The sequence below is a fragment of the Podarcis tiliguerta genome (assembly GCF_965153285.1).
Source record: "Podarcis tiliguerta genome assembly, chromosome: 14".
NCBI classification, from domain to species: domain Eukaryota; kingdom Metazoa; phylum Chordata; class Lepidosauria; order Squamata; family Lacertidae; genus Podarcis; species Podarcis tiliguerta.
This window is the reverse complement of record NC_139547.1, coordinates 31,878,639-31,903,263: the sequence shown is the minus strand read 5'-3', so window position 1 is coordinate 31,903,263 and position 24,625 is coordinate 31,878,639. Positions and strand designations below refer to the sequence as shown.

The 24,625-nt window shown below is 45.8% G+C and overlaps 1 protein-coding gene across 1 annotated transcript; it reads right to left on the bottom strand.

Moving 5' to 3' along the window:
• Positions 1-4,962: 4,962 nt before the first annotated feature.
• SOX8 (SRY-box transcription factor 8) lies at positions 4,963-24,292 on the bottom strand. The gene is made up of 3 exons (XM_083414228.1): positions 23,490-24,292; positions 10,557-10,795; positions 4,963-8,071 (listed from the first exon to the last, which is right to left on the bottom strand). The coding sequence occupies exons 1-3, from the start codon at positions 23,921-23,923 to the stop codon at positions 7,332-7,334; spliced, it is 1,413 nt and encodes a 470-aa protein (XP_083270354.1). The 5' UTR covers positions 23,924-24,292; the 3' UTR covers positions 4,963-7,331.
• Between the last annotated feature and the right edge of the window lie 333 nt (positions 24,293-24,625).

Genomic DNA, 24,625 nt, shown 5'->3' with positions numbered 1-24,625 from the left:
ATTCTGCCCGCCACTAACCCTCACATGAATTGGGTGGGATGATGTAATAATCATGTGACAAGTTACCTAATTAATCGTCTAACCTTCCGCCACAGTGGACAGCCAGACGAATGCCGTCATTTTTGTCAGGAGACAAACTGCAGGAGAATGGAAACAGAGGTGCAGGTGACGGACGCAATTTGGAACAGAATTTGACACCATCTTATATCTCAAAGCCTCGAGTGACAAAATCATTTGATGGGCCCTGAGTAAGATGTTCCTTGGCGAAGTAGGTAGGGAGAGACCACGTGGGCTGTTTTGCCTCAGACATCAACAAGCCTTGTTATCTCCCTGATAGAACCACTGTAAGCAGCTTCGTTTGCATCCCTGGACATTTTAAAAAGCAGATGGTTCTGGGAGCTGGGAACTTAAATTTCCCACAGTGCTCCAGAGCCAGCCCCTGACGACACCTACTACAGCTCACCAAAGTTATTAACCACTTTTTTATTTACTGTTGGCCATCTGGAGACCAAAGTTAATCCCAGGTCTTGCAGCCCCCAACAGGAAGCCCGAAGTTTTCCCCTACCTAATCAATCAGTTTTATTGTGTGTGTACAGTCCACAGACCAATTACAGAAAGTCTGTGGAGTTAAGAGCAGCATGCTCATTTCAAATTATTGAGATTGTATAGAACAAGCTTTGGTAATAAGTGGCCCTCCCAAAGTTCTTGGGATATCCATCAGCTCCAGTCATGTATGGCCAGTCATTTGAGTGCCCAGTAACATGTAGGGGAGAGCACAGGTTTGCCTCCCTTCCTGTTTTTTCTTTTGAGAATTCGATCTCACCCTTCTTCTGGCTACTTTTCTTGCATTTATATCCCCACCTTTCTTCTGTCATGGAACCACAAGTTCCTAGGGAGCCTCCAGGTATTCACCAAACCTCCTGAATTTCAACAAGTTGGTGGCCCCATGGGCCGTCATCAGCAGTGATGGTCTCCAATTTGGATGGCTTTACAAGAGGATGAGACAAATTAATGGAGGAGGAGGTCATCAATGGCTGCTAGCCATGATGGCCATTCTCTGCCTCCACAGTCAAAAGCAGAAATGCTTATGAATACCAGTTGTTGGAAACTGCAGGAGGAGGAGGAGTTTGGATTTGATATCCCGCTTTATCACTTCCTGAAGGAGTCTCAAAGCGGCTAACATTCTCCTTTCCCTTCCTCCCCCACAACATACACTCTGTGAGGTGAGTGGGGCTGAGAGACTTCAGAGAAGTGTGACTAGCCCAAGGTCCCCCAGCAGCTGCATGTGGAGGAGCGGGGAAGAGAACCCGGTTCACCAGATTACAAGTCCACCACTCTTAACCACTACACCACACTGGCTCTCAGTAGGAGGGAAGAGTTGCTGTTGTAACCAGGTTCTGATTATGGACTACCCATGAAGCCCTCCGGTTGGCCAGTGTGAGAACTAGATAAGACACTGGCTTGATCCAGCACAACAATCCTTCTTTCAGTATTATTATTATATTCATATGCCATGTTTCCTCCAAGGAGCTCAATATGGTATACATGGTTCTCCCTTGGTTTTATCTTCACAACAACCCTGTGAAGTAGTATAGGCTGAGAGACTCTGACTGGCCCAAGGTCACCCAGTGAGCTTCATGGCCAAGTGGGATTTGAACCCTGCTCCCCCACTTGCTCTCTGTAGTTCTAATCGCCTGGGATAGGTAAAGATCTGAAAGGGTGTGGCTGCCATTGAACTCTGGTCCTGCTTGCGGGCTTTTTCCCTTTGGGACATCTGTTTGACCACTGTGAGGACAGGATGTTAGAGTAGGTGGGCCTGCTTTGGCCTGATCCAGCAGCCAGACTCTACTTATGTTCTTGCAACAGTTCCAGCCCTGCTGGAAACTCCCCAACATGCCCTTAGGGGACAGGACACACAACTACATAAGAATCACTCCACTGTCTGCATCTTAAGACCTGCAGGCTGCTTCAAAGCACACACAGCTGCCAGATTTTTCCTTTTTATGGGTGGGTGGAACCAGGGCAGGTTTCACCTGATCACGGGGGTGGAATTTGGTGAGGCTTTGACAGACCAAGTGGGTTTTGATACATTTGGAGCCTAGTGAATAAAGATGCAGACCATCTAGCTCACCACTGTCTACACTGACGCAGGGACGCAGGAGGTACTATGGTCTGGACCACTGAGCCTCTTGGGCTTGCTGATCGGAAGGACCATGTGATGGGGTGAGCTCCTGCTGCTCTGTCCCAGCTTTTGCCAACCTAGCAGTTCAAAAGCACACCAGTGCAAGTAGATAAATAGATACCGCCATGCCGGGAAGGTCAATGGCATTTCCATGCGCTTTGGCTTCCGTCACAGTGTTCCGTTGTGCCAGAAGCAGTTTAGTCATGCTGGCCACATGATCCTGAAAGCTGTCTGTGGACAAACGTTGATTCTCTTGGCCTGAAGTGAGATGGGCACCACACCCCATAGTCCCCTATGACTTAACAGTCCAGGTGTCATTTACCTATTTACCTTTTTATACTGACTGGGAACAGCTCTCCAAGGTTTCAGACTTACTTACCCATAGGAACATGGGAAGCTACACTGAGTCAGACCATTGGTCCATCTAGCTCAGCATCGTCTACACAAGGGATGGTGACCCTGTGGTCTAAAACTCCCATCAGCCTTGGCAGTATGGCCACTAGTTGGGGGATGTTTGGATCTATAGTCCAGCAACATCTGGAGGGCCAGATTCCCTGTGCTTGGTCTACACTGGTGCAGACAGAGGTCTTTCTTAGCCCTGCCTGGAGATGCTGAGCAGTAGGGAAACTCCTGACTTCTTGACCAGGCATGAAACACACCTGCTTAGATGTATGAGGTTTATCAAGATAGGATGTGGAAGAAATCTAAGGACCAAATCATTCTTCCTTGAGCAGGGGTGGCAAACCTATAGTCCTCCAGATCTTGTTAGACCCACAACTCCCATTATTCATGACAATTGACCATGGTGGCCAAGACTGGGTGTTACTCTAAGGACATCTGGTGGACACCAACCTAGCCAACCCTGCCCTAAAGGCAGACTGGCATTGGGCCTTTCCTTTTCAGCACACATATTCTCCATACATTTCCAAGGAAGAGATATGGAGACTTGTTGATTCTCTTGAGTGACACAGTGATCAAAAGATGGGCTGTTTATGGGAAGACCACCAGGGACACTAGGCAGAGGGGCTTCAGAAGCTGCATGCTGTAGTCCACATAGCCAGAGCAGAATCCTTTAAGCATCACTGCATTTTTACGGAAACCAACCCGATTCACACTTCCTGGATTAGAAATTGTAGAAATGGAAGGGACCGAAAGGGTCACCTAGTCCCACCAGCTGCAATGCATGTGGATTAGAGCACAGCTATCCTTCGGCTTCTGCACATGTTGGTATTTTTGGTTTTTTTAAAAAAAGCATCTCTAAATGTATATTAAAATGCACACTTTGGGTTAAAATGTGTGAAACAGTGAGAATTTGCATGCATTCTTTTTATTTAAAAATGGAAGAATTGTGCACATGTGGGAGAAGACATGCATACGCATGAGTACACAACAAACTGACTCTAGTTCCAAGGCTGGCAGGTGATGATCTCTACTGCTGGAGAGCAGGGAAGAGGAGGAGAAGAGGAGGAGGAGGAGTTTGGATTTGATATCCCTCTTTATCACTACCCGAAGAAGACTCGAAGAGGCTAACAATCTCCCTTCCTCCCCCACAACAGACACTCTGTGAGGTGAGTGGGGCTGAGAGACTTCAGAGAAGTGTGACTGGCCCAAGGTCACCCAGCAGCTGCATGTGGAGGAGCGGAGACGCGAACCCGGTTCCCCAGATTACGAGTCTACTGCTCTACACCACACTGGAGGAAGATGTGGCCCTCCCATCAGCCCCTGCTAGGATGGCCAGATGCCAGGGCCAGGATGATGGGAGCTGCTCCGGAAACATGCAGAAAGTCACAGGTTCCCCATTCCTGTTGTAGAGCATTAAATAGGACTGTGTAACACGAGCCCCTTTCCAGAAGTTCCAAATCCACGGACAATGTAAATGTTCTAATGCAGTGCTTCCCAAACTTCCCCCATTAGAACACTTGGAAAATTGCTGAAGGTTCTGGTGGAGCCCTGCATGATTTCTCTGCCTGCTGCAGCAACTCTAATGCACTGCGCGAGCAGCTCTATGGTTTTCTATTGCTTCTTTCTATTTTGTATATGGTAGTACGATTTGCAGCCCGTGGAATTAAATTTGCAATACAATTAATTTACAATGTGAGAAATAAGAGAAGCAATAAAAAGTATCAACAAAACAATGCAAGTATTTAATACAGCCATGCCAAGGACGCCCTGAGTGATGCTCGTGGACCAGTTTGAGAACCCCTCTTGTAATGAACGCAGGTGTGTTGGGGGTGAATCCTCCCTGCCCATAGATCCACCAGCCACTTTTCTGAATGTCTGAGAAGGGTTCAGGCAGGGACAGAGAACTCGCCCCCCTTGGGGGTGCTGTTGGGCTACGATTTCTATCATCCCTGAGCATCGACTGTACTGGATGATGCAATCTGGACTCCAGCAGCCATGTGGCTGGCCAGCAGTCCCCCAGCCATGGTTTGATGCACCTCAACCGTTACAAAAATAGGTAACCGAGTGGCTTCCCTTTGAGATTCGAATCCCAACATTAAGTCCAAGTGCTCTTAATTTTTTAAAAGCGTAATCTGGAATGTATGCCAAAAATGGCAATTCAACCTTAGTGTCAATCTGTTACAATCTATGCCCCAATGAGCCCTGCCCCCAGAAGACAGCCCTGTCACCCAAGGGTTACCTTGCACCCCATTTAAATGAAAAGAGCACCCCACAGTGCTTGGGGGGGCATAGAACAGCCTCTCAATCCCTATTCCCATGGGAACTTCCCATGCATAAACAAATATCTTATTTCAATGAATATATCAGCAACTGCTGGATAAAAGGCATTTTTTTTAATTTTATCAAATGGACCTGTACAAAAGTTAGCAGTACTTAGTCAAAAGCTAGTGAACAGAACAGATAACAACAGACGACCTTCAAACTTTACAGAAAAATAGATTGCATAAGGAGCCGCTGCTGCCCCTCCCCGCTTTGTTCTCCCACCTCCCCCCAAATTCCCAAAAGGCAATATGCAAAAAAGAAAGAAAGAAAAGAAAGAAGAAACACCTTTCAGCAAAACGGAAACAAAAACAAAAAAACCCCAAGAATATGAAAACGTAGAAAAGATAAGATAACCTCTGAAAGTTTTAAAGATTTATAAAGTTTTCTTTTAAAAGGCACAACGTTACCATTAGAGTTGGATGGTTATTATATGCTCAGCATACAATGGAACAAAACATCAACGAAATATTAGTCTACATCTAAAAAACTAACCAAAATATAGTGGAGAACGTTTTTATTTTCACAGCTTTGAAGGATGACATCTGGTCCCTAAATAGGCAACATTAAAGTGAAACTCAATCCGTAACTTCTGCTTAAAATGTAATTTCTCAAGAACGAGCTGTGCTCCCAAGCACAGTCCCAAAATCCAATGATGCCTTCAAATTTAATTTAATGTGTTGAAACTAATTGGCATGGGGAAGGTACGCTTATTGCCATTTTCCTTTTTCCACATTCATGCTGAAGTAGCCTCGCTGGAGAGAGAAGGGAGCTCTTCCAAATTAACATTGGGCCTGTTTTTAACCATTTCCAGGAAGGAATAGGCATGAAAAACCATAACTAGGAACTGGTTAAACCCTGTCAATATTTTTGTTTTAAGAGACTCTCGAGACACAATTGTTGATCATTCCAGGACCAGTCCTATGGAGTTTGCCTCCCTCTCCCATAATACTGGACCTTTCGGAGGGGGTTACCTTCCTTTGGATCCCATTGGCAATAGGCTCAATGTTCCTTCATACAACCAATAATTGCCTTTTTAGGATTCTCAACCTCATGAGGTGGAGAGGGTACTGCCATGAGCCTCAGTGGCTTTTGGGGGACAGGAAAAGATAGCGACCAATTCATGGAGGGCTGGAGCTCTCAGGGACTATAAGCCCCAATGGCAAAAGAGAAGCACCATAATCAGAAAAAGTCTACCTGTTAATTAGAATCATAGAACTGTAGAAGGGGCCTTAGGGTCATCGAGTCCAACCCAAGACTAGGTGTTTAGGAGGAATCCCACAGGCAGGACCTTGAGATCGGTGTTTTATCAGTTCCCAGCAGCAGCTGGCTAGTTTCTTTCATTAATAGAATCCTAGACTTGATAAACCTCATTTCTGGCCCGACATGGTCAGAAGTAAATATATGTTATTTATAACTTAGTATCAATGTTATAATAACTCCTCAACAAATTATAAGGAAATACCATCAGTAAGGATTCTTTTTCTCCCTGCTCCCCCTGAAAACTAATCCATCACTTCCCTTCCATAATATCCTTCCATAACCACTTTAATTATTTTGAGAAGCATTTCAGATTTGCTTTTAAGACTGGCTGAACCAAAGCACTGCACCACCTTCTTTTTAAGGAGCAGGAAAACCATATTTTCTCCACTAGTTTATGCTCCTTAAAATCTCTTTAAAAAAAAAAAAATCTACTTCTTGCACAGAATTACTTCATTAATTAAAAAAAGACAAAATTACACAGAACATAAATACATATTTAACAGATTTACCCCAAAACAATGACAAAAAGACACTTTTTTTCTGAGCTTAACATACTTTTTTTTAAGCTTCTGAACAAAAATGTTAATTACAGCCAAACCTTGCTTAGAAGAACTCTTGATTACAAATCAAAGGAATTCTGACATTAGTTGGTTGGTAGGTCCCAAAAGATTCTCGAGTGGTCCCTCAATATTATTAAATGATTAGGATTTTTAAAATCTAGGTGGTTCTGTGCGCCAAGGCCGACTCATCCTCACATTGCAATAGACCCCGGAATGCCTTTGTCGCCTCCTTGTTAACTTTGCACTGTCCTGCGTACGAATTGTGGCACTTCTCTTTTAAGTCCTCACAGAGGAGTTAGAATATACTGTCCTTCATGTATTCAAAGGAAACCATCAGTCCAGATGCTTTATTAATTATTATTTATTATTATTATTAATAAAGAAAATAGAACTCTTGTCTTCTGGAAACTTTTCAAAAGGGTTTTGGAGCAGATGGCCAAGTCATTACAGAAGAACAGGAGGCACTTGGGACGGGGAAATGGGGGTGCTCCTTTCATGGGCTGCGCCTTCTTCATTCCATTTCTGAACTTGTGTAGTGCATACTTTTTTGGGGGGGAGGGGGTCCAGGGAAGACCTCAGGTCTTCAACAACTCCTTGCGTCCTTCTCAAGGCCTTGTCAGAGTTGTGTAGACCGGCTGGTCCCAGTTCGCGGTGGGGCTGTGCGAGGGAGGGATGGACAAGCTGTTGAGGATCGGGGTGGCATACGGCCGGCGCGAGGAGTGGAAGTATGGGTACTGGTAGAGGCTGGAAGCGTAGCCGGGGTATGGGTTGTAGTAGTTGGAGCTTTGGAGATCTGTGTAGTCGCACTGGGAACTGGAGAAAGAGGCTGTGGCCGTGGCAGAGGACACAGTAGTGGCACACGCCTGGGCAGTGTAGGAGCCGTAGTCGGAGTGAGTCGGGGAGCTGTGGGACTGCTCACTGTAGTGGCTAGGGCTCAGCTGCTCTGTCTTGATGTGGGGCCTCTGCTGCCCACTTTCGTTGGAGGGAGGCGAGGTGGCGGGAGGGCTCTTGTGAGTCCAAACCTGGGGGGCTCCAGCCCCGCTGCCACCGGTCGGGTGGGGGTAGGCGGGCCCGTAAGACCCTGCCGCAGAGTTCGGCCCGTGGTCAGGCGGCATGGCAGAGTGGCCGTTGAGCGGCAAGTACTGGTCAAACTCGTGGACGTCAAAGGTCTCCATGTTGTTGATCACCTCGCTGCTCAGCTCAGAGATGTCGACGTTGCTGAAATCGATGTTCTGCCGGCCGCTCTCGACTAGGCGGCGCCCCTCGTGCTTCATCTCCTGCTTGCCCCCGTGGTGGAGGTCCGTCTTGGGGGTGGTGGGCGGGGTAGGGGGCCCGTGGGTCTGCCCTGGAGACAAAGCACATTTCAAACCATGTGAACACAGTTCAGAACAAGCCATTTCAAGCATCTTGGGCTAGTGGTCCCTTAGCGCCAACATCGGACCCAAAGGAAAACAGGGATCACACAGAATCTTGGGAGTTCAGAAACATCTGGAGGCTCCCCACTCTGGTCTATACCAACCAGTGCCCCAATATGGTACCCTCCAGATGTTTGGGTCTACAGCTTCCATCAAGGGGGCTAGCTGGTTGACTGAGGGGTCAAACCAGACAAATTAGTCAGAGATCCACAATCTGATCTCTTGGCCTTAGATTAAAAGCAGTTGTGGTGAAGGCTTGAGTTGGGACTGCCAAACGTCAACCTTCTCCCCCATTTTGATGATCTAAAGTTTCTCCTTGCTACCAAAGACCCTCTTTAAGTAGCGATGCAAAGGAGTGGGCCCTGCGTGGAATGCGGATGCTGAAATGCAGAGTTACGCTGGTTTGTGGTCGTCTTTTTCTTTCACTGCAATGAATGGGGCAGTGGCATGTAAAAGTTCTCCATAGATATGGAAGTACACACATTCCTCCATAGATAGAACAAGCACTCTTCCCTGGGCTCAGCATCGAGACAAGGTTCCTGTGGTAACCTCTGATGCTCTGGCATGTATTACCCAGGCATCCGATGGCTGACATATACTGGCCATGGCAACCTTGAAATCAGGAACTTTGATGGGTATGTGATCACTTTGAAACACTTTTAGATACTCTAAATGTTTTGAAATGTTTTTCTTTAATTGCTTTGGAAAACATTTAGCTGGCTTTTACGCATTTTAAGTATGTTTATGTATTGTTTTAACATTTTGATGTTTGTCACCCTGGGCTCCTTTGGAAAGGCAGGGTAGATATTTAATACATGATTAAGTCTGGAGTGGGCAGTGGTATGGTTGGGTAATTTTAGATGCTGGATTCGGGGGGGGGGTTGAATGCTTTAGATTGGGGTGGGCAAACTTTCCCATCTTCCCAGATGTTGTCACACTCCAGCTCCCACCAACCTCAGCCAATAGAATCATCTCCAAACTATGCAACTTAATTTATTATTATTATTATTATTCTGTGAAATTTGATTATGGCCTTCCAGATTATTTCTGTCTAATTATTCGTTGATGCAACACAGAAGGCACCTGCAACCTTGAGATTTCAAACTATGTCTCCTCTGTATTTAGATGGGAGACATGCTAGAATATCTATCCATCGGCACTGATGTTACTTGCAGCAGGAAGAGGTGGAAACTATTCTACGGCGAGAATTTTATCGCTCCCCACATAATTCTCCAGGGAGTGATTTCTCCAAGGGATTCTTCAGAGAGTTTCCCTGTTCCGAATATTATGGAAAAAAATATGTTGCCTGCTGATAAATGGGAGAAAATTATGCAAGGCTTCTGTGCCTGCTTTAGCAGCCCAACATGCCACAGGAGATTTTACTGCATGACATGGGGAGCCACTGATGCTAAAACATACTTCACAACGTAACTATTTGTAATTTTTGTGATGACCGGTGGTTTTCAGCAAAAATATCTGACAGCCCTGGGACAATGAGAGTTGGAATCCAGTAACATCTGGAGGGCTCCAGGTTACCCATCCTTGAAGATGACTTCCCAGTGGGACATCTGGTTGGCCACTGTGAGACCAGGAGACTCTTTTGACGCTCACTTACTTCAAAATGTGGTCAAGTCTCACTTTGCTGCCTTGGGAGACCCTCCTCCCCGTTCTGCTGAGAGGCGCCCTGGATATTTGCCCAAAGAGCTGCACCGACGGCACCACTGAGTAAGAACAGCAGCAAAAAATGGAGAGCTGTGAATGGAATCCCTGCGGGGTTGGGGTTTTTTTGCAAGAAAGTGTTGGGCAAGAGACAGGAGTGCAGAATGGAGAATGAGGAATGGGCTGGGTTCTCCCCTTATAAAGTTCACTGGCAAAGGGAGAACAGGAGAGATCAACTATTACCCAAAAGGTTCCCGGTCCAATCTGAAGATGCTAGGGATTGATCCAAAGATGATTCTCTAACCCGTAGCTAGATCCCTTCCCATTTAAAGAAACTGCATACTGTCATTGCCTATAGATACTGTTTTCTCTAAGGACACAGCTACACCAGACACTGAAAGCACTGCATCGCACTACCACTCTAAAAGGTCAAGGCACTCCCTCCCCAATAATCCTGGGACCTGTAGATTACCCTTCTGAGCCCCCTTAAACTACAGCTCCCAGGATTCTTTTAGAAAAGCTATTTGCTTTAAATGTATGCGGTAGATGTGACTTAATTGCTTGACAACTGGGAAGGGCATTTGAAATAGGGTGAAATGGCACATACCCTTTCATTTTTTCAATATATACTGCATTTTAGCATTGTGTCTATAAGTTGTTATACTGTTATACATTGTGAACAACTACATCTTGAGTGACTTTTGCAGCCCTCTCTGTGTTTCCCATTATAAATCTGTCACCCTCCCCTTTCCTTACCTGCGTGGTCACTGTGGTGGTGAGTTTCACTCATGGATCCCAGACCAGTGTCTGCTTTATAGATCTGGTTCCCACTGTGATGACTCAATTCGGCTCCCGAATCAGAATCGCTTTGGCCTGCCTTGACGCTTTTCCTCCTGCGTGGCTGATATTTATAGTCTGGGTGGTCCTTCTTGTGCTGGACTCGCAAGCGCTCGGCTTCTTCGACAAAGGGACGCTTCTCACTTTCACTTAGCAAACTTTTGGAGAGAAAAAAGAGAGAGAGATTAAAATCACTGCTTCCGTTTGAAAACTAGATTACTGCAATCTAATCTCTTTACACCATGGGTAGGCAAACTAAGGCCCGGGGGCTGTATCCGGCCCAATCGCCTTCTAAATCTGACCCGTGGATGGTCTGCGAATCAGTGTGTTTATACACGAGTAGAATTGTGCTTTTATTTAAAATGCATCTCTGGATTATTTGTGGGGCATAGGAATTCGCTCATTCCCCCCCCCCAAAAAAAATATAGTCCGGCATACCCACAAGGTCTGAGGGACAGTGGATCAGCCCCCTGCTGAAAACGTTTGCTGACCCCTGCTTTACGCAATACATGTCGCATGTGTTTTGGTCTGGAAAGCTAAGTCAAAGGTCACACGTGCCCCAGTGCAAGTAAAGAGAGGATTTCTCTTACTGGAGAATGCTACCCCTTCATTTTTCCAGTCTTAAATTCAATTTTCCACATCAGTTTGCATTTTTTTAAAAAAAAAAAAAGTCTTCATGAAAATTCATCATTTTAGTGCATTTCCCCCCAATGTACATGCTTGCATTCAATTCTGCTTAATATATGCATTTTTGCAAACCAATTTCCCCCTAATACAATGCGCTTTTGTAAATTATTTTAACATATGCATTTTATAAACATTTTGACCGAGGATGTGTCTTTTTATACTCATTATTTGGCTGGAGGACTACATTGCAAAATCCAGAAAAAGTACAAATTTTGAAGGACAGCTGTTTCAATTTGTGTATTACTTCAGAAAAGTGCAAATTAGGTAGGTTTGCGTTTAGTTGCAGATTGGACTGAATTTCTTCCCCATTCTCAGATATCACATCACAACATGGGCTTCATATTTAACTGGAAATTGTTTTCATGTGTTTTAGGAAGATTTTTCAAAAATTAAAAATTTAGTTGTTTAACAGATATTACAAAGTAACGAAGAACAGAACAATACTATGCATGTCTAATCCCGTTAAGTTTGAGGTTCATTTTCAGATAAATGTGTATAGGACTATATAGAAACTCTGAAAAAACCAGTCAAAGCAGAAAATTCCAGTTGGAGAGCTTTGACATTCTGCTTTACTCTCATGTGAAATTTGTAAGACTTGAATGTTCAGTTTCAGCTGAAATCTGCCTTCAGTTCATGAAGCTCTTCTGAGGATTCCTCCTCAGTATGATGAATATGGCATGAAGGCATGGGGCATGGCCTTTCCAGTGGTGGCTCCTTGTGTTTGAACTTCCTTCTAAGGTAGGACCTGGTTCTGGGGGGCCCCAACCTCTTTATGGTTTCAGGTAACTGGTTGACACATTGATTTCAGCATGCTTTTAAAGGAGTAGACACTGATCAGTCCTGCTCTTGCTATCAGTAAATATTCTTTAGTGATTTGCTACATGTGTTAATTTATGATTTTTAAAATTACTTTTGTCTGCACAGTATAGCAATTATCTATATAAATAACCACGTATAATTTGGAACTCAACACCGACTTTCTGCTCCTGAACAGAATCCAGTTTTCCATTAAAAAGGGTTTAATGAAATTATATACAGCTCCTACCAGTTGCATATAACAGATCAGATTTCCCATCACTGCAACGAACAATACCCAAGTTAAACATTATTTTACAGGCGAGACTTTCGAGTATTTCCAAATCTTTGGAATGTATTCTTTAATCTTTGTTACAAGTTTCAGAAATTCTGAACCACAACAATATACAAAATGTTGGTTTTTCTTCTTCTCTAGTCACTCTACCCCTCTCATTTTACATAATTTTATATCCATCAAGCAAACTTTCCAGGCAGAGAAGACGAGCACAATTTCAGTGTAAACTTGTTCAGGTTACAATCCTAAATCCATTTAGCATGGAGAAAGCTACATGGAACTCAATTAAATCTACCTTTGAGAAGACGTGTATAGGATCCCACAGTAAAAACACAATCTGTTGCACACTTATTTGGAACGACGAGTCCTACTGAATGCTTGTGGGAAATCAGCATATACCGTATTTTTCGCTCTATAACACGCACCCGACCATAACACGCACGTAGTTTTTAGAGGAGGAAAACAAGAAAAAAAATATTCTAAACGAAACAGTGGATGTATGATTTTTGTGGTTCATGCTGTGGCCACAGACATGTGATCTGACAGTGAGTTTGGAGTAGCCCAATGCAAAAATCCTGAGGATCCATGTGGATCCATGCTTTGTAACCACATTTTTGCACCACTGCGGCCCCAGGCAAAAGTGGGTGTGTGATTTTTTTGGTGCAAGATGTAGTCATGGACATGCTATGTGATCTGATGGTGAATTTGGGGTGACCCAGTGCAAAAATCCTGAGGATCCATGTGGATCCGTGCTTTGTAACTATGTTTTAAGTGGGGAGGGAAGGAATAATAATAAAAAATAATAATAATAAATTTTATTTATATCCCGCCCTCCCCAGCCGAAGGAAAAGCACTCAAGGGACAAGGAGCACGCATGGGGTGTGTGGCGAAGGATGCTGCTAATAATGAAGAAGAGGGGTATAAGAGGAGAAGGCTCCTCTCCTCTCCCACTTTGCTCCTTTAAAGCAAGCAGGCTCTGCTTTTCTCCCTCCTCCCTGCTCATCCCCGGCTTAGCGAGCTGAAGAACTTTGCTGCTATTTAGCGAGCTGAGTGGGGAGGAGAAAGGGACAGAGAGCCTGCTTGCTTTAAAGGAGCCAACCGGACAGGAGCCACTTACACTTGTGTAAGCGGCTCCTCTCCTCTCCCGCTTTGCTCTGTTAAAGAAGCAGGCTCTCTGTCCCTCTCTCCTCCCCACTCAGCGGCTCTTCTCCCGCTTTGCTGTTTCAAAGCGAGCCACGGAGGAGGGAAGGAAGGGGAACCATGGATCATCTGCTCACGACTGCAGCAGATCCCCCCGCCACCCGTAGGCATTCTCTCCATAACACGCACAAACATTTCCCCTTACTTTCTAGGAGGAAAAAAGTGAGTGTTATGGTGCAAAAAAATACGGTAAATAAACTTAAGTAGCATTTACTTAGGAGAAAACATCAGAGGATGGACTGCTATATCTTTATTATTCCTATTGCTATTACTGCCAACTGTATTGGTTTAAGTGTTTCCACTTAAACCAATACAATTAAAATGTATTAGATCACCACACAGCCTTGCTTGCACTCCCATGTTGTAGCTGTTGGTTTGACCCTCACCTTTTTACAGGGAAAAATGGGACCCATATACTGTCCTCCCTCATAAGTTGCCCTTGTGAGTCTGGCAGGTAACTTCAATTTAAAACTGCTGTTGTTGTGGCGGCGGCATTAATCACACGGTTCAGCTGCGCAGTTTGGGGAAAAAGATTTGCCTTCAGCGGCTGGCAGCCGCGAGTCAAAGAGGAACCCAAGGTTTCGTTTTTAAGAGTCCTTAGCCTTCCTCCAGACTCCAGGAGGAGAGATTACAGAGAGATGAAGGCAAAGGGGTGAGGGAGAAAAACTTTGGGGGAGGATCTGAGGAAGAAGAAGGAAAAAGCAAAGTAGCCATACCAAAATGTTCTCCTACAGCAGTGAAAAGGGTGGGTTTGGGACACGCATATTAAAGCACCAACACAAACCAGTTTACAACAGCCACCACTTTCCTCCATCCCCTGAGTTTTAATTTTATCGTTGCAGCTCTCCTGCAATTGTTCTCCATATATGCTTGTCTGTTTCATAAAGGAGGCTTACAGCAAAGTCATTTCAAAGTCTCTAATACTCTCTTAGTTGACAAGAGGACTTGCAAAATAAATACAGTGGTACCTCGGGTTACATACGCTTCAGGTTACAGACTCTGCTAACCCAGAAATAGTGCTTCAGGTTAAAAACTTTGCTTCAGGATGAGAACAGAAATCGTGCTCCGGCTACGCGGCAGCAGCAGGAGGCCCCATTAGCTAAAGTGGTGCTTCAGGTTAAGAACAGTTTCAGGTTAAGAACGGACCTCTGGAACGAATTAAATACTTAACCCGAGGTACCATTGTAATGGTCAGCTTGAGGAAATGAAGATGATGGTGATGATTTTTAGAGCTCTTCCTTAGCACCTGCTAGCATTTTCCTGTCCCTGTACCCCCCTTCTCCCCATATACACAGGCATCTCTTCCCTGCCTCTTCTACCAAATTTTTGATCCATAGAACTTTTAACAATGCACAGGAAAACACCAACCCTGAACCACAAAGCTCACCCAGCACAATCTTAGGTATCACTAGTCAGAAGTAAAGCTCACTGATTTCAACCAGACTTATTCCCAGGTATGTGTGTGTGCATAGCATTGCACTGTTAGAACACTATTAGCTTTTAGCCAACACCAAGGGCTATACGCAACCAAGTTCTGAACTTAAGTTAGCAACATTCATTAATTTCAATGCATCTACTCTGAGTAGGGCTGGCATTGGCTACAAGCCAGAGTATGAAGAGGAAGTTGCAATTTTTATTTTTTGCAAATCTTTCCAGGAAACTACTTGATAATATTTGCAATAAAAGATTACAGGCAAAGCGTATTTCACTCATTTAATTTCCATATGTTTATACGGGAAAATTCCATTTAACTATGAAAGGCTTAAACTACTAAATAATATGAGCCCAAATAGACACTTGTGTGATATCCAGCTAAGTCAGACTACCCAAATCAATAAACTAAATTTACTTAACTCCATTCATTTCAATGGGTCTAGCTCCAAGCACGACTAATCTTGTATGTCACTCGTTATTTCTAAAGCACCACAAACGCACGAGCAATTTAAATTCGTGCTTACACAACCGACAATCCTCATCCAGCCAAATGCGCCACCTCACATCAGATCCAGGGGCTCAATAGACTTGCTGTTTTCACTGGCAACCGGCTACTACCAAAAGGGAGGACACGCAAGAGGATCATAGGATTGTAGAGTTGGCCTGGACTGCTTTCAAAAATCAAGTTCTCTGCAGCAAAAGCCATTTCCCGCAGTTGTGAGAGGCCGGCAATTTTTATTTTTTCAAGGAACAGAACAAGCTGCCTTATACAGAGTCAGACTGCTAGTCCGTCCAATTTAGTACTGTCTACAACGCCTGGCAGAGACACGAGTGGCGCTGTAGGTTAAACCACAGAGCCTAGGGCTTGCCGATCAGAAGGTCAGCAGTTCGAATCCCCACAACGGGGTGAGCTCCCGTTGCTCGGTCCCTGCTCCTGCCAACCTAGCAGTTCGAAAGCATGAAGTGCAAGTAGATAAATAGGTACTGCTCCTGTAGGAAGGTAAACGGTGTTTCTGTGCACTGCTCTGGTTTGCCAGAAGCGGCTTAGTCATGCTGGCCACATAACCCAGAAGCTGTACGCTGGCTCCATCGGCCAATAAAGCAAGATGAGTGCCGCAACACCGAAGTCGGCCATGACCAGACCTAATGGTCAGGGGTCCCTCCCTTTACCTTTACAGCACCTGGCAGCAGCCCTCCAAGGATTCAGGCACAAGGACATTCCCAGCCCTCCCTGAGGATGCTGCTGGAGATTGAATTTGGGTCCTTTTGTGTGCAAAGCAGATGCCATGCCCTTGAGCTTCTGCCACCTTAAAACACAGGGGGTGTCCAAAGGGGGCAGAGGGGCAAGTGTCCTGAATGCTGAACTCCTGTCATTGACATAAGCCATCGATTTTCTCTCTCGCCCACCTGGAAATATAATTTGCCCTTTTCTGTGCCCTCCAAGAATTTTTTTCCGGTGCCGCCACTGCTTTTAAACAGGAGAGAAAGAAGTAAGATGGAATGGAAATCTGAAACCGCACACCCCAACACCAGGAGCCAAACAAACCTCCCATATCCCCCTCTCAAATCCTTTCCCGTGCTCTGCTCTGTTTACAAAGAGCAATTTCTGCTCCTACATTCTGGCGTCCTTGGATAACACTAATCAGTTACTGGGATACTGGACATTCCCTAGTTTGGGGACCAGGTCCCCACTGTCCCAGAAGATTGGCTTGAGATTCACCTGGATGAACAGAAACACAACTGTGTGCAGAACAAAAAAATAAAGAAATGGTTCCTGTTATGAGAGACGATTGCAGCAGCCGAAAGGCTCCAGGCTCCAGGCTCCCAAGCCTCGGGAAATAACTCGGTTCTTCTAAAGGGACCTTGACATGTTTGGCACTAGACCAAAATGCTGGTTTTTTTTAAAAAAAAAAAAATCCATTTGGGATCAGCGGAAGGTTAAAAACAGACTCTCTTCGTTTAAAGGTGGGGGGGTTGCAAACTGGAAGAGGAAAAGTTAAGCGACTGCAAATTGCTTTAGCGAGTAAGGCATACAGCTCAGGAGCTACTGATGCTAGAAGTGACCATTAATTATCAGTCAATTTCACTGGACTGCAAACTGTTGCCAATAGATTACAAATAGTCACAGCTGGCAGCATAAGAGGTTTTGGTGCCAGGGGCAGAAAAGTTCAATGTGGCAACCACCTCACCGATTAAATTAACCTGGGAGCAGAAGCAGGAATGCTGTTTCAGGTTGTACAGGGAGAGGCAAAGATTCACAGCAATGTTCAAAGGCACAGATTTCACCTTGGAAATGCTTAAGATTAAACTGCAAATGCAAAAACAAAAAAGAGTGCACGTTAAGAGCTTTCCCTAGCTACGCTTTAATACCTTATGGCAGGAGTGAGCAGACTTCATGCTTGCAGGAGCTACTCTGAGTGTTTTGCTAGAACCCAGAGCTCTATCAACTGGAGCCAGATGCACAAGACATTTACTGAGAATAAAAGAATTATGAGCCCAGGAATTCGGTTTTGAGTACCAAAACTGACCTGCGCTCATATTCCTCCCAAACCAAAAAGCCATTCCTATTGAACACATACAGCTTTCATCATTTCAGCAGTATAGTGTAAGAGAATAGTAACTCTGTGGTTGCCATTGTTTACACAATTAGGAGATATGAAGATGGATAGGAAACTACCTAATACCAAGCCACACCCTCCGTTCATCTAGCTCAGTATTGTCTACACTGACTGGCAGCAGCTGCCCAAGGTTTTTAGACAGCGAGTATCTCACAGCTCTACCTAGAGATGCCACAGATTGAACCTGACACCTTCTGCATGCAAGGGAGATTCTCTACAACTAACCTATGGCCCTGGGAGCCAGAAATCCTTGACATCTTCAGTTCACCCCAGTTCAACCAACAGACCCTGATCTACTTTCTGCCCAGCGCCGATCTAAGAGGAACAGTGCTCAGTTTTTGTCCTTTCCATCCAAATATTACTTTTCTTCCTGATTCCGTGAGAATGAGGCCACGATCCTAGACTCATTTACCTGGGAGTAAGGTCCCTTTGCCTCAGTGGGGAATAAACCAAAGCAGTGATATATAGGATTGCAGTGTGGGGATATTTAATATACTCTTTCGCTTTGTCTGCAGCTATCATGGGGCAGTGTGCAATAGCATCCTGTTCACTATCTTCTGTACGATAAGCTAGGCTGAGAGAGTGACCAGTCCACCATCAGCTGCTGAGCTGCAGCACCGAATAGGGATGTGAACAGAGGCACAACAACTCCAAAGCCTTTGCTATAAACACTGTGCATAAGTCTTTGGACACACACATTATTGGTGCTTTGAACAGGAAAGAGCGGGTTTCAATACTGTGGCTTCTCCATTTGTGGCCACTCCCTTTACAGAGTGTGTGTGCATGCACACAGACACACATGCAGCCTATGTTCAGGTACGTGTGCTTACTGGGAACATACTGAAACTGCAGTCCTAGGAAAGAGGCCCCACTGAACTCAGCACTTTAACAATATATGCCTTCCAAGCAAACTTGCATCAGATGGCCCTGTTATGCAGTATTATGCCACCAACCTTAACACTGCATCTTTTTGGTTCTGGATCGAGCACACACAACTATTCTGCAAAGGTTTTCAACTCATTATACGTCAGAGCACATTGTAGCCAAGCATTGCATAAATGCATCCATGCAAATCCAGCTGGTCGAATAGGAGACACACTAAGAGGCTACTCCCTAAAGCTCCAGGGGTGTGTTGCATTGCTTTCAGCTGTGACCGTCCTGCTCTGAGCCATCTTGTTGTTGTTTTAAAAAAGAGCTAAAATAATAAGGCTATCAGTTGATCGGGTGCATCAGTGCACTTGGCTGCTCTAGGTCACTAAGTCAACCTTCCCAACTTGTTGACAAAGGAGTATTTTAAAGGCATCCTGGAAACAGAGGCCAATAATTCACATGCACTTAGGTAAAAATGATTGGATGCCTTGCTTACTGACAGCCAAGGTGCAAACCAACTCCACTGGGAACCATCCCGTGTCAAAACTGAAGGGAAAGTCATATGTGGTATCAGAAGTGGGATGATCCATTTACACACACAGCCCATCTGATGAGTGACTCAGTCCCCAAACAAGGAGCGACAGCTTGTCCCTTTTGGGGAGATAGGTGTGCATGGTGACCTTATTCATAGAATTGGAAGGAACCAAGAGGATCATCTAGTCTAATTGCAGGGATCTGCAGGAAACTTTCACCAAATATGGGACTTGAACCCACAACCCTGGGATTAAGAGTTTCATGCTCTACCAACCAAGATATCCCTCAGGAATATATGCTTGTGGACTGGCTCCACTATATTCACTGGTACCTACTTTGATGTAAGGGGAGCTTTAGCCTCAGAGGGAATATCAAGCAGAACAGCTCATAGAAAGGCAAAAATCACAATCCCTTTCCAAGGACAAGGATGCTACAGACTTCCAGCCTTATGAAAAGGGGCTGGACTAAATGACTCATGGTATCTCCTCCACCTCTCACACTAGACTCCAAGCACATATGTTGATTGTGCAACTATCCCAGAAACGGTGCCTAGCACATGCATCAAATGCAGACAGATGTCCTTTTCATCTGACATCAATGACACTAGGCCAGTTATACTGCATGTAATCACACTTTCAATGCTGTTTGTGCCCGCAAAAGTCTTGGGGCAGAGGCACTGCTGTGTTTCCAATCCGCACATACTCTGTAGCTTCCTCCTGAAATCCTGTAACTTTTTATGCCACAAATGTCTCAGGGTGTGTCTCCTGCTTTTGCTGCGCTATAGTGCAAGAGTGCAATAAAACTGGGGAGCCATCACAGAGCTACTGTTACAGCAAAATGACGTTTGGATGGTCCAGTATTTAACCACCACTAATGCACTACTGTTGAGTCAACGGCATGCTGCAGAATCGCCAGTCTGGTGGGGCTCACAGCACAGGCAATTGTTAAAGGAATGAGCTGTGAGCGACGAAGAACCCTTGATGAAATTTCACTTGAGTCATAATAAACTCAGTAGGGAGATTTTTGGGGCAAGCCACTGTTCTCTCAGCCACAGCCTCTGTAATATGGGAATAATAATACTGGACTACCTTATGCAGCTGTGGCAAAGATTAATGCAGAGATAATATAGGCACCACACTTGAAATGGACTGTATCAGTACTATGTTGTAGTATTACCATCTTATCAAATTACATTCTTTGCAGCAGCTACTGAGAAAACATGAGCAAGTAATCTAGAAGGAAAGCGCTGGCAGATTGCAAAGGTGGTTCACTAATCTGACAAAGCCAAGTCAACAGTTACCGCTGGAACGATTTATTTTTGCTACGCAGTTTGATATTCCACGAGGAATGGCCGGGTCAGTCGCTGCTGCTTCATGTATTTGCTGCAGGCATTCTGCTTCTTTCGGACCCTTTGCCGTAGCCTTAAAACCGCATGCAATAAATACGGCACAGTCAATTTGATTATTATAACCTGCAGGGCTATACATGGTGGAGAGAACGCATTGTGGGAATAGATGATCAATTTTATGATTCTACTATCATTAAGATAGTAGAACGGCGGGGGGGGGGGGACGAACCTTCTCCCCCATTTCCTTATCCCTTCAAAGTGAAAGGAAAGAGTTGGGACTGCTCTGTACTAGTACCATCGAAGAATAGTGAATTTATTATTTACATTAAGAATAATGCAAGTAAGGGGTTTTTTTTATAAAAAATGTGGCGCTGGGAGGTGGTACCAGTTGCATTTTTCATTCAGGATTTATATTTGTTATTCCTTCAAAGTAATTGGTTACATGAAGGTATCATTAAAACCTTTATTTTTTTAAGTGTTGACATTTCTAACCAAGGGTCCAAGTTTAGTAGCCCAGGAGCTTGAAGGAAAATGCAGTAGCTTTAACACAACTTTACCCTGTTGCCACACAACAAATGTCCAGATGGGAAACGGCCATAGCTCAGGGAATAAGCATCTGTTTTTCATGTAAAAGGTCCTCGGTTCAATTCCCAGGTAGGGCTGGAAGGGAATTATTTCTGAAACCCTTGACAGCATAGACAATACTGAACTAGTGGACCAAACAGTCTGAAACAACATAAGTCCGCTTCCTATGCTTTTCGTTTTCCGAATCACAGACTTCGGAACAACCCAATGCCTCTTATGAGCAAACCCTAATAGAAGTAGACTTGGTCTGAAAATACCACATGGAAATGTCAACAGATTCACTCTCACACCCACAAAGGTGTCAAGGGTGGCACTGCCAGCCTTAATAGACACTAACCAAGAGACAAAACAAACTCCTGTGGCACCTCGTAAAAACCAACAGAATTGTTAGGCATAGGTTTTACAGGCACAGACCTGCAGATGAAATATTTCAGCCTATTAAGGTTCCACGAGACTCTTGTTTTTGACATGAAAATGGCGCTCTTCTATTCCTTATGAAGAGGCAATGAAATGGGTCTTTAAAAAATGCAAAAGAGTATTTCCCAAAACCCTGGAGCGCAGCTGCCTGTCAGGGCAGACTGCACTGAGCCAGATGAGCCAGTCTGGGTTTGGCCCGCATCCTGTTCATACATTACTGGCACTAATTAAAGTTTTGAATTTTTAAATAAATAATAATAGGAAATAAGTAATAGATTGATAGCTATTCCTTCTGAAACAGGAGGAGAAAAACTGGCAGAGCCAAGAAATAACCCACTGGACACCCGTACATTGAACTAAACCATACCCAATTCCGAAAGCCTCTAAAGAAAAATGAGAATATTTGAATAGTGGGCCCTTCGCAGCTCTGAGGAGTGTGTCCTTTCAATATCACATTTACTGGGGGGGGGGGATAGCCCTCCAAAGTGTGCAATGCTTTGGGAGAGAAAAGTTTGGGAGGAAAGGGGGGTCGCTAAGTAGGACTTTTGCCCACGCAACCAGACAGCTGGATGCTTCAAGGTTGCTAGGAGGCCACTGCGGCCTTGAAAGCAATGCCGTAGCACACCTCACATGCTTTTCCACCCAGGCAGTGAGGCACAACTGAGATCCATGCTGTTCTCAGCAACCATCAGAATTGCCAAGACAGAAGAGGCAGCCTGGAGATGTTTGGGGGAATTTGGGGGTGCTTTGGTGGTGGGTAGGTTTAAAGTGCATGCCTTTCAAGTAGCAGAAATGTCCCTGATTTGAACCTTGATGTTTCTTTCTCTCCCCCCCCCCTCCACACCAGCTGTCCCTCATTATGCTGCCTGTGCCTTTGATTTCCACCAGGTGTTCCCGGACTTTGGGATTTATCAGCCGAAGAGCTGCTGGAGACTCTACTGGGCCCCCCACTGTAACAGCAAGAGACACCCCAGGTGATTCGAAACTTGGGAATGGTTAGGAAATGTTTCATACAGTGCTCCTTTGGGAAGAGACATCACTAACTCCATAATGCTCACAAAAAGTGACTCCTATGACCTCCCTGTTTTTTTCAGTCTGTTTCCCCCACTTCCTAATCAGTCTCTCTTACAAGCAGCACAAACTTCAACGGAATTAATTTTTTTCGACAGAAAATGCTGGGGGAGGGGAGAGCTCTACTAATTTTAATTGGGAAGAAATAAGATGGGTTTGATGGAATTTTTAAAAAAGCTCAGATGCCTCCTCCCCCCCCCCCCCAGTTTTTGTTTCACCGTCTTCAAATCTGGAGATCCAGAAAAACAAACATGAAATTGAGTTCAAATGAACCCTACTTCATCTACATTAAGGATAGGTTTGGGGAAAGAGAAATTGAACACCATCTAATCTCTCCAAAGGGGCCTTAATACCCATAAAGTCTTAATTTATGTACTTAAATTCATACACCGTTAAATGTCTGGAAAGTTTTCCAACCACACTACAGCAAGCATAAAAAAATGGTGTGTCAGAGTAGAAACTGGGAGATCAGGGTTCGAACCCACTCTGCCATGACATTATATTTACTGGAGCACCTTGGGCTACCTTTTGCTAAAAGGGGGAAGGGGAGGGATAAGGTAAGATAAAATACAATAGCAGACCAAAAAGTAACACGATTTTAAGACGGGTTTGAGACCTGCTGCCTAAGTGCTGCGGGGAAAGCAAAAAATGTAACATACACTCCTCCCCCGAAAAAAAGGGGTGGCTATCCCACTCTTAAAACTTCGCTTTTTTTAAAAAAAAAAAATACTCCCACTGGTGTTCTAATGCAATTAATTTGTCATCAATCTGTTTCGGATTGGAATCCCACACCATTTACTTGAGTGTATTCCTTGGAAGTAACTCCCATTCATTCCCGTCGGGGCGCGTTAACTTTAAAGGGAAAGGTCCCTGGCCGTCACCTTTCCGTTCTCTGCCCGTCTTGCCCTCGCAGGCGCGACCTCTCTCCCCACCGCGAGCTGCTGCGCTTCGTCCGCCCCGTCCAGCCCAGCCCCGCGCGCCCCGGCCCGGCCACTCACCGCCACAGCTTGCCGAGCGTCTTGCTGAGCTCGGCGTTGTGCAGATGCGGGTACTGGTCAGCCAGCTTCCGCCGGGCGGCCTGCGCCCACACCATGAAGGCGTTCATGGGCCGCTTGACGTGCGGCTTGGCTTTCAGCGCCCCGTTGCCGCGGACGGGCATGGGCACCAGGCTCCAGTCGTAGCCCTTCAGCACCTGCGAGACGGCGTCGCGGATGCACGCCGGGAAGCGCTCGTCCACGTCGCCCGGCTCGCCTTTGGGGCCGCCGCCGGGTCGCTGCGAAGAAGCCGAGGGCGCCCCCGGGGCCCCCTCCGAGCCAGCGGGCGACGACGGCGCGTCCGAGTCCGAGTCCACGTGGGACATGGAGCTGGCCGTGCCCGCGGGGCTGCCCGGCGCCTCCAGGGCTTTGGAGTGCTCCTCGCTCATGTTCAGCATCGGAGGCGCGCGAGTAGAGCCGGCCGGGAAGAGCGGGGCGCCCCAGCAGCGGGGCCCAGGAGCCAGGCACGGGCCAGCCGGGAGCGCACGGTGCCTGGAGCGCGCGATGGAGAGGCAGCCGGGCGCACGACGCCAAGCCGCCTGCCGGGCGAAAAGCGACGCTGGGCCAGCCGCAGCAGCAGCAGTAGGAGCCTCCGGAGCGGAATCGGCAGCCGCAGCAGCGCCAAACGAGCAAGTCCCCCCGGTGCGCTAAACTCTCCCGTGCGCAAAAAGCGGAGCTCTCCAAACGCGTCCTCTTCGCAGCCACAGACGTCGCCAAGTAGAAGCCGAGCGGCGAAGCCGGCCAGTAACTTTCTTTGAGTGCGGGGCGAGGCAGCCCCTCCCCTCCCGCACTTCCGATTGGCGGCCTCCGACCGTCTCATCTGCATACGAGGGCGGGGCTTTGACCCTTTCCGACTTCTTAAAGAGGCAGCCGCCCTTTTTTTTTTTTTTTTTTTTGCTTTCCAAAAATGAGTGTATTTACTGCGTTGAATGTAACCGGGACGGTTTTCTTTGCTGCCCTTTCCCCGTTAACCCCCTGAGTACCGCCTCCTTCTGGCGGGGTGTGGGGGCAGTCATGCAGAGGATATTTCTCTCCAGCATCTCCTGCTCCGCCCCCCACAAAAAAGCCACGCTAAATTAATCGCTTAAACACTAAACTCC

Excerpts from the sequence above, each read along its gene's own strand:
- SOX8 (XM_083414228.1), bottom strand. The coding sequence starts at position 23,923 with ATGCTGAACATGAGCGAGGAGCACTCCAAAGCCCTGGAGGCGCCGGGC. Across the intron at positions 10,796-23,489 it reads ACGCTCGGCAAGCTGTGGCG|TTTGCTAAGTGAAAGTGAGA; the intron begins GTGAGTGGCCGG and ends TCTCTCCAAAAG. Across the intron at positions 8,072-10,556 it reads CCACCACAGTGACCACGCAG|GGCAGACCCACGGGCCCCCT; the intron begins GTAAGGAAAGGG and ends CTTTGTCTCCAG.